Source organism: Tamandua tetradactyla, chromosome 6, assembly GCF_023851605.1.
Source record: "Tamandua tetradactyla isolate mTamTet1 chromosome 6, mTamTet1.pri, whole genome shotgun sequence".
NCBI classification, from domain to species: Eukaryota; Metazoa; Chordata; class Mammalia; order Pilosa; family Myrmecophagidae; genus Tamandua; species Tamandua tetradactyla.
In genome coordinates, this window is record NC_135332.1 from 65031628 (window position 1) to 65048128 (window position 16501).

At 50.7% G+C, this 16501-nt stretch overlaps 1 protein-coding gene across 3 annotated transcripts in view; it reads left to right on the forward strand.

The window, feature by feature from the left end:
- Nucleotides 1–1853: 1853 nt before the first annotated feature.
- The window catches only part of SHISA6 (shisa family member 6), a 330433-nt gene continuing 315785 nt past the window's right edge, over nt 1854–16501 (forward strand). For all 3 annotated transcript variants that reach the window (XM_077166011.1, XM_077166012.1, XM_077166013.1), the window contains exon 1: nt 1854–2503. In XM_077166011.1, coding sequence (XP_077022126.1) covers nt 1854–2503 — 650 coding nt within the window. The remainder of the gene's footprint in view (nt 2504–16501) is intronic.

A 16501-nucleotide genomic window follows, 5' to 3' on the forward strand; every position in this document is an offset into this window, starting at 1 on the left:
CCAATGTATTCATTCAGTAGTTTCTCAGGACATGTGCTCTGCCTTTCCAGAATGGGAGTCTCTGGTTTGGGTCACACCTGGGTGGAACCGAAAGGAAGGTCTCAGGACAATTCTTTTACCTCCTACACTCTGACAACCAGCGCCTCCCTCCACCGCCCCTTCCGCACGTGCCCAAAAGGCCAGGTCGTTGGCTGTGGTCGCTGCTTTTTGTTCTCCTTCACCGACACACTCCAAAGACACCAAAGGTAACGATTATGATTCCATATTGGGGTAATCTTATGGATTTGAAAGTTGGACCGGGACCCTTTCCTGCACAACCACAAAGGACGGCCCCCCCACCCCCCACCACCCCCGCTCTTTCCCTACGGCAGAGGGATTTCAAAGCGGATTCTCAGAGGCTCCGCTGTTTCCCACACCGCTTTTCTAACTCATTCCCAACGCTGCTCTGAAAACTACTACCGGAAAGAACGATTACTAAATGTCACCCAGCGCTGGGGCGGTCTTGCGCCTATGTGCAAGCGTGGGGCCGGGTGGGGCCGTGAGTGCCCAAGGACAGGAAAATGTAGGGTTCAGTTCACTGGTCGTCCAACAGCCTCAGACAAGCCGGCTTGACCCCTGGCCTCAGTTTAGGAACCTGTAGCAATGGGTCTGACCTCTTCCATCGGCTGCGGGCGTCGCCGCTAGGGAGAGGCAAAGGCTCACATAAACCCCAACTCCCGTTTTGGCAGCGCGCAGCCCAGGGCTCTGGTAAGGGTGGGACCCTGCAGGGGGGGTACTGGAGGGGGCAGTGGAAGGGGAAGTCTGGCCCTGCCCAGGGCCGTCTCCTCAGGGGACTCTTGCGCTCTGCTCCAGGACCTGTCCTCGCCAGCCTTGTTGGCCGTGCGGATTAACGGGTGCTTTGGTGACGCGGAGCTTCCAAGTGCTGCGAGGAGGGGAGAGAAGAGCGAGGCTCGCCCCTCCCGCCCCACTCCGGGTGCCCAAGCGTGTAAACGTGGGCGGCGGGGAACGGCTGCCCTCCCCTCGGCTCCCCTCCCCTCGCGGCGCTCCCGGGTGTGCGGGTGTGAGTGCGTGGCTCCCTCGCTGCCTTCTCGCACACGCTCCGGCACTAGTGCAGGCGGCGAGCTGGCGGCTCTCGCTCACTCGTTCCGGCCGCTGCGCTCCCGCCTGGCCGCCGCCGCCGCCTCTGCAGTCGTAGCCGGGCATGGTGAGTGAGTGAGGTCCGGCCGCCGCGCGCTTCCCCGGCTCGCCGCCGGACCCCAGCCGCAGCCGGCTCTGTCCCGGGGAGCCAGCCGGCGGCGGGAGCGCGCTGCGGGGCCGCACTGCCGTGCCGTGCGGGAAGAGCTGCCGTGCGCCCTCGGGGCCAGCGCGCGGGGCCGGTCGGTCCTGGTCTCCGGAACTGGCTCCGCGCCCCCTCCTTGCCCCGCGCCCCGCTCCTCGAGGGCTGCGCGCTCCCTCCGTGCCCGCCTTCCGCCCCACCCCGTGACCGGCTCCCGTCTTGTCTCGCAGAACCCGCCGGGACGGGACCACGCCGCCGCCACCGCCGCCTGGAGCCGCGCTCCGGGTCCTGCCTGAGCCGAGCCGCGCGCGGGGCCGCCGCGGGCGGGGGATGGGGTTGCCGGGGTGGCGCGCCGGGCCCGCAGGGGGAGCGCGGAGCAGGCGCGCAGCGTGAGCAGCCGGAGCGACCCGGCCGGCCGGCCAGTGCGCACCGCCGCCCGCGCCTCGATGGCGCCATCGCCCCAGCGCCGCTGACCGCCCCGCGCCGCCAGCCCGGCCCCCGCCGCCGCCCTCGGAACCCGGCCGGTGGGGAGCGGCCTGCCGCGAAAGCCTCCCCGCGCCCCCCGCCCGGCCCCGCCATGGCGCTGCGGTGCCTCCTGCTGTTGCTGCTGCTGCTCTCGCTGGAGTCCCTGGACCTGACGCCCCGCGCCCACGGCGCCCGCGGCCGCTCAGCCAACCGGACCCTGAGCGCCGGCGCCGCTGCCGTCGGGGGCCGGCGGCCGGGAGGCGCCCTAGCCCGGGGCGGCCGCGAGCTGAACGGCACCGCCCGGGCGCCAGGCGGCCCGGAGGCGGGGAGCCGGCGGGGACAGCCCGCGGCGGCGGTGGCGGCGGCGGCAGCAGCGCCCAGCGCGGCCGTCACCTACGAGACGTGTTGGGGCTACTACGACGTGAGCGGCCAGTACGACAAGGAGTTCGAGTGCAACAACAGCGAGAGCGGCTACCTGTACTGCTGCGGCACCTGCTACTACCGCTTCTGCTGCAAGAAGCGCCACGAGAAGCTGGACCAGCGCCAGTGCACCAACTACCAGAGCCCGGTGTGGGTTCAGACGCCCAGTACCAAGGTGGTGTCGCCGGGGCCCGAGAACAAGTACGACCCGGAGAAGGACAAGACCAACTTCACCGTCTACATCACCTGCGGGGTGATCGCTTTCGTCATCGTGGCCGGCGTCTTCGCCAAGGTCTCCTATGACAAGGCCCACCGTCCTCCGCGGGAGATGAACATCCACAGGTGAGCGCGGCCGCGGCCGGGCGCCTTCACCCTCCTCCCCCACCCCGGGCTGCCGGTGGTCGCATCCCTCCCCACCCCCCTACTCCGAGTGCTTCTATTTTCTCCCCACTCTTCCCTTCACTTCTTGACCCTCTCTGCTGAGTCGATTTCACCCTCACTTCTTCATGCACTGAACCCAGGGCCTTTCTGTTCCCTCTTCTGTAGTTTTTTCAGAACCGGGAAAGCGTGCTTCGGTGGTGGTGATGGTGGGGGGATTGACACAGCAAAGTCAGAATTGGTGGGGTCCATGAAGTTGGTTTCTAAGAATCTGACACATTCTGTGATCCCTGACAGGGGGTCCCGGGCTCTGTTTGCCTGGCATGCGGGCATTTTGGTGGAGGCTTTAATCACCGCCTTTGGTTTTCAGAGTCAAACCAGAGTGTCACCTCAATACAGGAAAGTGGCCAATGTTGGAATCTTACTGGAAAAAGTACCAAGTGATTTAGTGTAAACTGGGATATTTGTGTGTGAGTTAGTGATGGAGTGTGTGTGTGTGTGTATGTGTGGCGGGGGTCATCCAGAAAGGATGCATCCTGTAGGAAGAAGGAATAAGGTTTCTCCATTCTATGTGGACCAAATAGATGGTGTCTCTTTCGCATCTCCTGTCAAGTGGGATGCTTGCTTAGCTTTTCTGCGGAGACTAGAGGGCTTGTTCTTTTAAACTCCGTAGGCAGAGCCCTTTGAGTTGACACTTTTTGTTGTGTCAAACCTGGTGGGGCATCTTTTCATTGCTTCCTCTAGGGGTGGTGGGTGGGGGCTACCGCCTCACCCCTGACTCCTGCCAACAGCTCAAAGTATGTATGTATATTAATAGCTCCAGCCTGACCTGCCTCCCATGCCATCACCCTGTCTCCCAGGGAGCCCTTTGAGAAATCAAAGTCCAGAGGATGCCAGGAACTCTCCTTACAACTGTAAGGGATGACACACCCGGGGGATGGAAAGTTAGTTCCTCCTCCAGATCCCTCCTGATTGATGGCTGGACATAGTTCAGGGAGGTCCTTTTGGGGACCAAATCCTGCCCCAGGAAATGGCTCCGTTTCTGGCACATGGTGTGGGCACTGCCTTAGTAACCATTGCTGCCCCCTCCCCCGAACCAGTCCTGCTTCTGATTTCTCCCAGCCACCCCGCACCTGGAGCCAGACTCCCTCAGCTCATCTCAGCTCCCTGCTTGTTATCCTTTTGGCCTGAAAACCTCCTTCTCTTGCTGCTGAGGATATTAATCACCTTGTACCTTGATGAAGAGAGAGAACGGCATATACAAATTTCTGGGCATGCTGGAAGAACTGATTAATTTTTTTTTCCCTTGACAATGTGGGTGTTGAGAAAAAATGATACTCCCTGGCAGGCTTTATTGAGGCAAATCTAACGAGTGTGGGTATTTTGATCCGGATGAACTTGGGTGTTGGAATTGGGGTGCTTTCAGAAGAAGCCCCTTTCATACCCTCACTTATCCCCCTAAGGAGCCTCTACCTTCTCTTCCACCCCATTTTGTCTCCCAGACAGTAGTTTTACTCAGCATCCCCCTGTGTGCCTGAACTGGCACTCGGCAGTGATGGAGGAATTGTGAGAAATGGTCTGTGGTGAGTCCCGGCTCCCACATGCAGAGAGCAGGTGGGACAGTGAGCAAAATAAGGGCAAGACATTCCCTCCTTTGAATCTAGCCTCTTGGCTCGCTTTGGAAAGCAGAGAATGAATTGGCTGTGGGCAAGTGCCCTTCTGAAGCAGATGTCCTAAATTTTAGCATCCCCTCCACCTCTGCTGCTTCAGGGATGGAGGGATGTTTCCTTTCGCCTTCTGTGGTCCTGGGGTCTCCTCAGAACTTCCATCCTGGCCATGGCCTCCTGCTGGTTGCTCCCCACAAACCTTTCTTCAGTTTTCTCTCTTACCTAAGTCAGAGATCTCTGCACTCTTAGAGAAAGCTGCCGATTGCCCTGCCCAGTGGCCTCATTCAGAGTTTATCCATCATTACCTAGTGTGATCCTGAGTAACAGTGTGCTCGGATGTTGGAGACAGGCATCTTTGGATTCTGGCTGCAGCCCCTGTTATACTGGTTTGTGACCCTGGCGATGTCACTGTCCCTTTTGGTCTTTCCCCCTCCCACCATGCCCCTCTGCTCCTACTTGGGCGACTGTGGTGACAGCATGGGAAGGCAGGAGACTTTCAGCCCTCAGACCATTATGTAAATTTGGGCTGTTTCTCCCTGGAGTTCACCTCCAGATTTTATTCAATTCACAACACCTCTCCCAGCAGCTGCAGTCTTGCCTGATCAGGACTTTGGAAAGCATCGCCTTGGTGCTTATTAGGTGGGGAGCCATGCCTGTCTCGGTGTAGGGTGGGGGGAGAGAAAGGGACAAAGCATGAGAGATGCAACTGGGACACTCCGTGAGTGACCTTGGGCAGGTCAGGGAGTCTGATTTTTCACTTCTGGGTAACTCAGGCCCAGCCGTCTTCCATCTCGACCTCATGCTTCCCGGGACTCTCACGGTGGGTAAGCACATTGCAGGGAGTTGGGTGGAATCTTAGGTGTGTCACCACTGTCTTTTCACTGCTCACACCTCAGGGGACACTGATTGCAACTCTAGGGAGCTGTGTGTGTGTTTGTGTGTGTGTGTGCATGCGTGTGTGTGTGTGCATGCACATTGTCTTGTTGAGGAATAAGGGTAGGGGAAAGGAGGAGGCAATGGAGAATTTACACCATACTGAGTTTTGCCAGGAAAAGCAGGGGAGAAGGAGTGAACACTCTTCAGAGGGCAACAGAGGACGTAGGATGTGATCTCGGTATGTATTTCAGAATACATGGACATGCAGTTTTACACACTCTGAAGTAGTTCAGCAGAGACATTTACTTTTGAAAAGGAAAGAAAAGCTTAATCCAGGGTGTAATCCTCTCTGTAGCTGCTAGTCGGTGTTCAGGGGCCGTGTCTCAGGGAGAAGAACTGACTGTCTTACTGAAAGGGCCGTATGTGGGAGAGTTAGCAGGAGTGAAAGGAAGGTTGTGCAACCATCTGCCTCCGCCTCAGTGTCCCCCTTCATTCCACCTCTCCACCCCCTGTAGGGAAGAACAAGATGTGGTCTTTTCCAGAAGTCATTAGACCTTGCCATCCTGTTCTTGTGTGCCAAAACCAGTTTCTGTAGGGGACAGGATCAGCTCTCAGGTAATTCCAACAGATAAGCTCAAAGTCAGACTCTGCTAGTGCTGAGCAAAGGAGAAGGAGACCAGGTACAAGGACTAAAAGCTGATCTGCTGCCTGGATCTCGAGAGCTACTGGAGCTCGGCTGTCCACCATGCCCGTAAAGAACTCCATTTCCTACCAGGATCTCTGAACCAGGAGCTCTAATTTAACTTTCCACTGTTGAGCTCCCCAGGCTGAGGTGCAAGCTTACTGGTCGCACAGCCGCCGGTTTTAATGTTGCATGAGTGGTTTCTGCAGTGCTTTTCTGGGGCTGTTTGTTCCATGAGGGGCTCTTGATATTTGCTGAGGCTGTGAGCTTTGCCCAGCAAATGGCCTGAAACTGGCTCCCTTTTGATGTTAAATTCCTTATGGAGGTCTAAGGTCCAACCCTTTTCCTCCCTCCTCACCCTGAGTTGATTCATTAGTATCTCTGAGGTGAGATGAGATTCATCCTGAAGGAGGGAATGCGTGGCTTTTTTTTAAATGGCTAATTAGCAGCTATTAGGAGGCCGTCGCCACTGTTGGTGAAGTCAGAGCTGCCTTGGTCCCCCCACAGTCTGCATAGGGATGGAGGGCCTGGGATCTCAGTGCCTGAGCTAATACCTGCATCCTGTGCTAGAGAAAAGGAGAAGTATTAGGAGGCAGCCCCAATTACCATCACAAGATTTCCTTCGTCTGTGCTCCCTCTTGCTTATTTCTAGAGAAAACCAAGGGAATACTTTGTTCTACCTTTTATCCTTCCAGAAATTATATTCAAGCCCAAAGAGCTCTGTTTTCTCCTCTCAGAACTCGGAACTGTAGTATGTGGCTGGTTTAGTAAGTTCTCTTTCTAGGTACCTGGGCAATAACTTGTCATATCACCCCAAAGCACTCCTTTTTTTTTTCTGAGGCATCACAGACTCACTATAATGAATTGTTCTAAACAGAGAGTCCATTTGTCTTTTACTTCAAATATAGTTGGAAGGAAAGAAAAAAAAACTTCTTTGCCTTGAACCGAAAGTCTTAGCCTTGTTTTCTCTTCTCTGAGTTAAAAAGAAAAGTATGTGTAGGGAAGAATTTGAGAAGGCTTATGGGGAGGGCCTAGGGGAAGGATACTGGGGAAGACCGGACAGAGCAAAGGGGAGCAAAAGGAGGAAGGGGGTCAGGGGAGAAGGAGACTGTTACCCCTAATGGGTCAAAGATCCCTCATCGTCCACAGGATAGGTTTTTGTCCTGCCCCCTGCAGACAATTGTGTGCAATCATTTATTCAACAAATGAACCCTCCTCACCTTCCATGGGCAAGATATATTTCATACTATAAAACAGTAGCTTGTAAAATATTTATTATATTTGACACATGAGTCCAGCAAGATTCATTCTTGAGATAGTGGGTCAACTGTGAAAATACTTTTCAAGAATCCCTGGACTTTGAAAATTCTCACTGGTCATGTTTTGCATTGCTTTCATGTTCCTCTTTCACCGTGCCCCATGCTCATGCGTCATGCACATCTGTCTTTCTTTCCCTACCTATGACCTACTTCAAGACTCAGAATGCATACATTCATCAGGGAATCTGGTGCGAAGATACCCAGTTACTCAGAGTTCCAGGCTGTCAGGACACAGATAGAGAAAATGTCCAGCTCATTGTTTTCAACCCATTTTAATGAGGGATCAGATTGACTGCGCAGTCGATTCACATTGCCTGTGCAGTAAGCCGCGGTGAAGACAACTGAAAAAGTGAGCTGATTGAAAGAAGTTAATTCATTAGGCCCAGACCCTCGTGCCCATGAAGCCAGCATAGATGGAAATTAAACCACAAGAATTTTGTCCTTCCAGTTCCACTGCCTGATTTTTCCAGGGCAAAGTGGGATTGCATTTGGGTCTTAACTTTTGATGCGTTTTTCATAGTCAGCGAGACTCCCCACCCCACAGGGTGGAATCAGTACCAGGCACTGGCTAATGGAAACTGCGACCCTCCTCTTTCCTTGCCACCCTCCCTTCATCAGAGTCCTGCACAATCTCCTAGCATAATGTTTTCATGCTTCATCCAGGTTGCAGCATGTATGTATGGGAACTTCTTAAAATGGTGACGAATTCAAGTGCATTTTGTCTTGCCATTTTGGTTATGTCCCTTGACAGTATATATCCTGTGGAACCGCAAAATTGTAGTCTGTGGTTATTGGTGCATTAAATGCCTCAAGTTGGTGGTCGGGAGGGGCCACCTATCACGGGATATATTGAGGTCTAGGTTAAATACCTTTTTAAAAGAAAATTAATAGCTGCTGTGGTGTGTTTTTTTCTCTTCCTACCATCTTGGGAAACTTCGATCCATTATGTTTCCCACAGTCATGTTTACGACCTCGTGTCTCTCACATGTTCTTTTGCAAATATGACAGAGGGAAGAAAGGGCTTAGTGAGCCGGTTGACTGGTCAACCCTCAGAGGGTCTCAGCCCCATGGCCTTGAGAGAGAGAGTGTGCATTTCAGGACAGATTACTAGCTCTCTCTTTTTTGACAGGTGGCGGGGCGGGTTGAACACTTAACAAAATACTCCGGTTGCTTATATATAACATAAAATTTGTCATTTTAATAATTTTAAATGTATAACATATTAATTACATTCACAGTCTTGTGCTACCATCACCAACATCCGTTACCAAAACTCTTCCAGCACCCCAGACACTCTATATCCATTAAGCATTAACTCCCCATTTCTCCACCCCAAGCACTGATTACCTCTAATCTACTTTCTGTCTCTATGAATTTGCCTATTCTCATAGTTTTATATGGGTGGAATCATGCAATATTTGTCCTTTTGTGTCCGCTTATTCTACTTAGTATAATGTTTTCATGCTTCATCCAGGTTGCAGCATGTATGTATGGGAACTTCATTCCTTTTTCTCGCTGAATAATATCTCATTGTATATGTCACATTTTGTTTATCCATTCATCTGATGGACTCTTGGGTCGTTTCTACCTTTTGGCTATTGTGAATAATTCATCTATGAACATAGTCTCTTTTCTTTTTCTGGAGAGGGGAGGGTATTCCATTCTATTATTTTGTCATCTGTGGCAAAAATCATAGATTTTCATTGCAGTCAAGTCATTTAATCTAATGTCCTAATTTTATAAATGAAGAAACTGAAGTTCAGCCAAGGTCACATAGCTAGTTGGTGAGTAAGCTTGGACTGAAAGCCTGGATGTCTGTATCCTAGACCAGTGCTTTTTTCACAGTACCTTTCAGCCTTGTCTTGTCCAATTAAAATCCATTCAGCTTTACTTTACCCACATTTTTCTTAGTTAGCCATCACCTAACAACTTCCTTATGCTTGGAGCTGTGAGGGACAAGTGACAACCTTCTCCCTTCTCTTCCTTCCCCAAATTTCTTTGGCCTTTCCTAGTTCACTAAAATTATTTCTGTCAATCTCCCTCAATCCTCTTGCAGTTTCTCTAAACTCTTTTCAAAGGGTAATAATCTGATCTAATAAGCATCATCCTTTAATAAGATCTGAGTAATGCAGACTCTTGAGGAAGGAAACGACCGAACAAGCCAAGGAGTAGTGAACCAGTGCAGTGGGTCATGGAGTAAAGCTGTGGGTAGATATCTGTAATTAAATATCCGGGCTGTGAGTGCTTTTTCTTTCTCCCAGAGATGGGTGGGAATGCTGAGACAGTGCAACTCAGTTTTGCCAAGGGCTGAAGAACTCCAGGATCCTGCAGTCTTCTGAGGGGTGCGAGTAGGGGGTGGGGATTTTGAGTCATCTTCCAGGAAAGGTCCCTACAGATATAAAACAACTTTGTGAGCCATGGACGCTCATTCATTGTTCCCAGGTCAGCCCTTTCTCAGCCCTGGGTTGAAATACTGCAAAGCCAAGGCAAAAAGATGAGGTGAAGTGTCCAGAGAAGGTACAAGGAGGGCAGCTAAGGAGGCTGGAAATTTGGGTCCAGTCATTCTTTGCAATGCAAGTTAGGGGTATTTCCTGCCTGATTTATCTTTGGAAAGAACCCTGATGTCCTTATCCTAATGAGCTGTCCTTCTGAACAGTCACCTTGGGACACTGAGCACAGGCTCTTTCTGGAAAGTGTTTCCACAGTTCCTCTCTTGGAGCTCTTTTCAGAGCCCACGGCGTGTCATTTGACTTTCCAGAATGGTAGCATATTTTATCCTCTTAGGGTGGTAGATTTGATTCTTTTAAGTGGCAATAAGTCACGGGGCTGAGATGGTGAATGAAGTAGGTGACGGGGCCAGGTTATTCATCAGAAATAAAGATCGCCTCCGGTAATGAGACTGGTTTTCCGAGGAGCTGCATCAGCTATCTCCAAAGGCAGATACCCAAAAGGAGCTCCTGTAATGAATGTCCAGCTCTCCTCGGAGATAGGAACACTTCTCCTGGACTGGCCTTAAGAAACTCAGTCTCGTGCTGTAGCAGTGTATCAGGGCAGGCAGTCAGGGAGTTGGTAGAGGGGGAAAAGAAAGGTGTCTAATATGCTGCAAGCATCTAAAGTCACTGCCCAGAAAGGGTGAATAAAATGAATGAATGTCCCACAGGAGACAGTAGACAGGTAGCTCCAGTTAGCTTCCTGGTTTGATACAGAGGCGAAAAGGATCCAGTTTCTTTGGGATGTATGCAGCAGGGCGTGGGGGTCAGATGCCAGAGTGATCATTGGGTCCTCTTTCTCTCCATCCGAGGGCCATCATCTATGCAATTCCACATTCCCCTGGGGTTACTGCTTGGCCCAAATGGCCATAGATGAAGTAGAAATGTTTCCACGCAAAGGAATTCAAGGCTGCCCAGTGAGCATTGCTGACTGACCCCTGATGTGCGTCTTGTGTGTCCTCTCCCCAGCAGGGAGGCAGGGCTGATCAGAGGCTTGAAGTGGTGGTGGGGTTGGGAGACGTTGAATTTAAGGACTGTGTCCAGGGGCCACCAGGGATCCCCTTGGAGCCAATTCTTTTTCCTCATTGCAGGTGGGGAATGAGCCGCTTGTGCTCCTCTGGACAGGATGGCATTGTCTTCAACCAGGAATTAGAATTTGTGAAGGGTGCCAGGCATCCATGCCCTGAGGGCATGGGCTGGGGCAGAGCCTCTGGCCCTGCTGCCCCGCCTCCCCCAAGGCCATCCATGGATACTCTGGGAGGAGCAAGTCCCATTCTGTGGCTGTGGAACCCCACTCACTTCTGATCTAGTGTCAGGACGGTGAGAGCTCTGTCTCCCAGCAGCTTACATGGCCGCATCACCCGTGTAGCCGTAGAGAACCAGAGTTAGGGAGGAGCTCACTTCTTGATTAGGTGAGGACTGAAAGATACATGGGAATAGTGATAAAGAGATGCCCATTGGAATTTCCATTCTTGAAGACTTGCTCTGCTCCAGGCCCTGCTTAGCACCTCATGTGCATTGTCTCATCCCATCTTCCCATTAACCCTCTGCCTCAAGTACCCGTTTTATAGAGGAAACCAGCTCAGAGAGATTGAGTAGGTTGTCCAAGGCCACACAGCTAAGTTGCTGGTCTCCATCTCCCTTTGGTGTTCAAGAGAGCAGCTGGCTTTCATCTTCCTGAATATGAAGGACTCCATGATGCTCGTGGAGAAAGCAAAACCTCCCCACCCAGAAATGGGATGGGTGTATAAAGGACCTACCTGTCCAGGCACTAGGAAACCCCTAGTGACCCTCATTTAGATGGAATGCAAGATGAAGCTACCTGGAGCAGGGAAAGGGCTCAGTTCAAAAATGGATTCTATTGGCTGAGTGGTCTAGGCAATGAATGTATAAACCCAAGCAGAATGGAACACCCTGATTCTAATTGAGTGGAAAACAGATCTTTACAGCATTAAAAATTCTTGGACGAGGGTATGCCAGGGTAGTTCAGTGGTAGAGTTCTTGCCTGCCATGCACGAGGCCCAGGTTCGATTCCTGGCCCGTGCACTTCCCCCCCCCCCCCAAAAAGAAGAAAATAAATTCAACAAATGGTGTTGCAATAATAGGATAGTCACATGGAAGAAGAATGAAATGTGACCCCACCATACAGCATGCAAAAACAAACAAAAAACTGGGCAGTTCAGCATGAGTCCTAGTCCCTAGGATGAGTAAGGGGTACTGGAGAAAACAAGTGATTTGGGGTGGGGGAGATTGACTGGACCTCCAGCTCTCCCCAGTTTTTATTACTGAGAAGGACAGCTCCTTTTATCCCAATCTCCCTCCACCCCATTTATAACGTTTGAGGACTGTGTGTAGAGTACATAGCCTTTCAGCCTACTTATTTCTGCCTCCTTGCTCTTGTTTCATTCTTTTTTCCCCTTTCTCTTCACCCAGCTGGGCTTCATAATTACAGGCTCGTTTCCAGTGTTTCTCCATTTCTTGTCGTTTTCAGTGTCTTGTGTTCCACTCGGTCGCATGACACTGAAGGGCAGGTAAAGAGGAAGGAATCCTGGGCAATCTTTTTTTTCCTCCATGTTTGACTCTCGAGCAGCTCAGGGCTATTGTGGGTCTCAAGTCACATTATCATGGGACAAACTGAGCCCCTGTCTCCTGGCCTGGGCTGCATGTCAGGGGCACTGACCAGAGGACTCCCCTCGGCTTGGCAGTGGGGTGTGGGAGCCATTTCTCTAGCCTTCTCCAGGAACCCAGGGAATGCTGGTCTCCCTGCTCTCGCCCCCACCCTTCTTACCTGCACCCACCTCAAAAGGCAGGGGCATCTCAGATCCTCCTTGCTCAAAGCCACTGTCCCCATCCCGAGACCCAGGGGAGCTGCTGTTCCAAGGAAGCTCTGGTTGACCAGAACCGTGGCCCCTCTCCCTGGGCTGGGGAGGAGAGCTGCTGCTTTCAGCAGCCCTCTCAAACACTCTCATTATTCCTTGCTTTTTTGGCACTTGGTCTCGTGTACTGTTCCCATTAGCTTCGGCATTAAAGTCTCGTTACTTAGGACATCTGTCCTCTGGCCGTCTTCGTTGTTCCCTTAGCCAGATGTCCCCTCCTGGGAAGTGTGCTTTCCACCCAAACAGCCCCTTCCTCCCTCTTCCTTCCTTCTTGCTGCTCTCATGGGGGCAGCTTGAACCTGGAGAGAGGCTTGGTGGGGAGAGGACGGTGTTTGTTAATTTCAAGTGGCAGCTGAGTGCCAGAATCCATCTCTCCCTCCCTCCCTTCCGTGGTCCTCTAGCTGGCCTCCCCAGGGGTTGGGTAGGGAGGTGGTAGAGCCACATAAAGTAACAAAAAAGGGAGCTTTTGGGGGAGTTTGTGTCTCCCCTCCCCACTCCCCACCCCTGAGTCCTAGGATCAGGCTCAGATTTCATCGGTAGAGAATTCTGGCCTCCTTGACTTCAGAGTTTGGGCAGTCTTTGTCCGAGGGAGACATCCATGTGAGCCCACCTCCCCTCCCTGCCCCGAAATGACAGAGAATTAGGCCCCCAGCCCAGACTCGCTGAGACTGCTCCTGGGGACAGACTTGAGAAAGGATCTGGATTCCAGGCTCCCCAGTGGACTAGGAATTGACCTTCTCTCACTTTTCCTGAGTCTTGAGAAATTTGCTTGAAGTTCCCCAGGAATAATATGCCATAGGTTTGGAAGACTTACTCATGCTGTGGGAAATAATAACACAGCATTTATGTTCTCAGATAATCCGCAGCCAGCTTCTCACCCACCTCCATGCCAGCGCCACCTTCCCCCACTCCTCGAGCATTTGAGAAAAATCCAGGCTTTTAGCAGAGGGTCTGTTGATTCTCTCTCTCTCTTCCTCTCTTTTGAGGCACATCATTAAAATGTGTCTTCTGGTTCCTTTCGATTTCTTTGACCCTCGTCTCTCTTTTCTCCATGTGTCTTTCTGTTGTTTCCCAAGCACTGTTGTATGCTGCTCTCTTCTCTCTCCCTCTGGTTCTTTGAACTTGTCCAGCTGAAACTTCATTAAACTCCATCGATTCAGACCCCACTAATTTGAAACTTATCCAGAATTGCACCTGGGCAAAGTTGCATTTTCTTTTCTGTCTGATCAAAAGCTGCGATGAGCAGATTAATAGCTGAGACTGCCACGATTGCATGGGGCACACACAGCCTGAAGAAGGACAGGTTGTTTTTCAGACGTTCTCTTAGATAGACAATTGGCATGCTAATTCCAGATCATTCTTATCTGTTTAATAAAGTAGCTTTCCAAAGATTGATTTTTTTGAAAACTGATTTGAAATTCTGCAGTGACCTGGGGAACAGTAAAAGTGCATTGCCATTAAGGTGTTTGATTATTGCCAGGTATCTTCCACTGATTGGGATTAGCCTGTGTCCCCTTTCCTGCTGCCGGCCCATTCTGCTGAATTGGTTTTGGGTTACTATTCCACAATTTTAGTTCTTCCTTCTGGCTGATCCAAGATGCTTTCCTCTAGGGGCCACTGCTAATTTCTCCTCTACTTGTTTCCTTTCTTTAGTTCCTCCCTCCCTCCCTCTCTCCCTCCTTCCCTCTCCCTTCCTTCTTTCCTTTGTTTTCCTGATTTTTTAGAATCCAGAAACTCTCCCTATTTCTGCTTTGAAAATTATGTTATGAATTATTCCACAACCTCAGGACTGCCTCATCTCTCTCTTGCCAGAAGGAAGACCAACTGGGCGTGAGAGGCTGGGGTCCCTTGCCCTCACTGTGGGGGCTAGGAGGACATAGAGCTTTAATTTTACTCCCACTGTCACCCTTTCCCAATAGTCTAAAGAGTCTGTTGGTAAATCACTGTCCCGGACACCTGTCATTGTTTGGCAAGCCAGCACTCCAGCCACCATGGGACAGGGCGAGATGCTCTTTGTCCACTCCCTGTGCTGTATGGGAAAAGGACATGAACCTCCCTGCCCTTGAGATTCTAGAGGCACTTCAAGCAAATCCCCCCTTGCTCTCACCTTTGCAGGCTGACATCCTTCTTACTCTGCATTGAGCATTTCCTGGGAGCTGAGATGGCATCCTGTCCCAACTTTCTGTCTCTTTCTGTGTCTGTGACCTTGGGCAAGTCCTTTGGCCCGGCAACTCTCTTACCTTAACATGGTAAGGGACATGGGGACTATAAGATGGTGTAGGCATGTTCTTCTCTGGTGCATTCTGACCTCAGCAGGCCTTGGTGGTTCTGGAAGGCAGGCTGCACACCTGTATTTAAGAGTATACCAGCCCTGGGGAAAGGAAAAGGCAGTCCCTTCCACAACCCATTCAGAATGTTATCTGTAAATGGCCTCATGCAGATGCTCATTTTTCACATCTCATCACAGACTCTTTTGATTGAAAGGGACTTCGGAGGACTTTTAGTGCCTCTCCCTCTCAATGCCACATCCCCCTCCTCTCATGCACAGCGGAGGTCATTCATGCACCCGGGGCTAGCTTCCCCCTCACTGCCAGGCCGTCCATTCTGTTAGAATTCATTTGTAGGTGTTTCTCCTTGGAAGCCAAGATCAGTTTCCCTGGCATGAGCTCTGTCCAATGGTGTAACCCAGAGGGAATATATCCCTTCTTCTACGAAACAGCAGAGCATCTCCTCTTTGACGATGACCACCAAGTCCCCCTTCAACCTTCCCAGCTCCTATAAATATCCCAACTTATGAGTCTGTTCCTCATGAGACATGGATTCAAGTCTTGGCTCCTGTGTGGGCATCGTCCACATGCAGGTGGGGTTCTAATTGCATAGGGAAAGAGCATCCTATGGGTCTCAGAAATTCAGAACCAAGGTGAAAATATGAAGATCTCTTCTGGGAAATTGGCCAGCAACTCCGTTTTGTGGCAGGTTTCCGTCTCCCCAGCTTGATGACGATAAGACAGGGTGTTGGGCAGGTCACGGTGGCTCAGCATGTAAGAATGCTTGTCTGCTATGCCCAAGGACCCGGGTTTGATTCCCGGTGCCTGCTCATGTAAAAAAAAAAAAAAGACAGGGTGTTTGCCTCTTTTGTTCACACCTCTCTCTCAGGTCCTAGAGCAATGCCTGACACAGAGGAGATGCTCAATATATAAGGTTGAATGAATGAATAAAAGTGCAGAGGATTTGGAGTGGTCTTTTTTGAAAACCCTACTTTCTGATGGTTGCATTGGCATGAAGATACCTGAGCTTAGAAGGGACAATAATGTTTCTTTTAAAGAAGGAAGGGAGATGGAAAGAAAGGAAAAGAAAAGGAAGGAAGAAAAGAAAGGAAAAGGCAAAGGAGAGAATAAGAATGAAAAAAAATAACTGGGTCTTTTGCAGAAGATGTTGCTCTGGCCATGTTGATCCATTTACACTTCTACACCTAATCTGAATCCTGATTTGTTTTGCTTTTCACTAAGCCTTCATCTGTTTAATTGTTTCCTTGCATACTCATAGAAGTTCAATCTGAGATGGCCTGACAGAAAGGATCCAATAGACACTCTTTACACTTGGCTCTCAAAGTCCAAGTTCAGAATTCAATGAAAGTTGGTGTGTGCCCGTATATGATAAGTATCCTTAGGCTTGCGTGGAAAATATAGAATGTGGGTGGAACCTCCTAGGATGACTCATGGGCCCAGCCATGCCTTGTGCCTCTTCCCACATCAAGAGCATCGCCCATCCTGTTTTACTGAGTCAGTTCCAAGATACCCCTCTCCCGCCTATTTATTTTTTTGTGCTCCAAAGGACTGAACCTTTGCAGATGTTGGGAGGCTGTATCTGAATTTATTTGTTAATCAAATATATATATATACTGATTCCCAGACCATGCACCTCCCCCCACACAAAAAAAATTATAGAGTACTTACTAGGTGCCGGGCTCTGTTCTAAGTGCTTTACAAATATTAACTCATTTAATCTTCATAATAACCCTAAGAGGTAGGCATTATTTTGGACCTTATTATT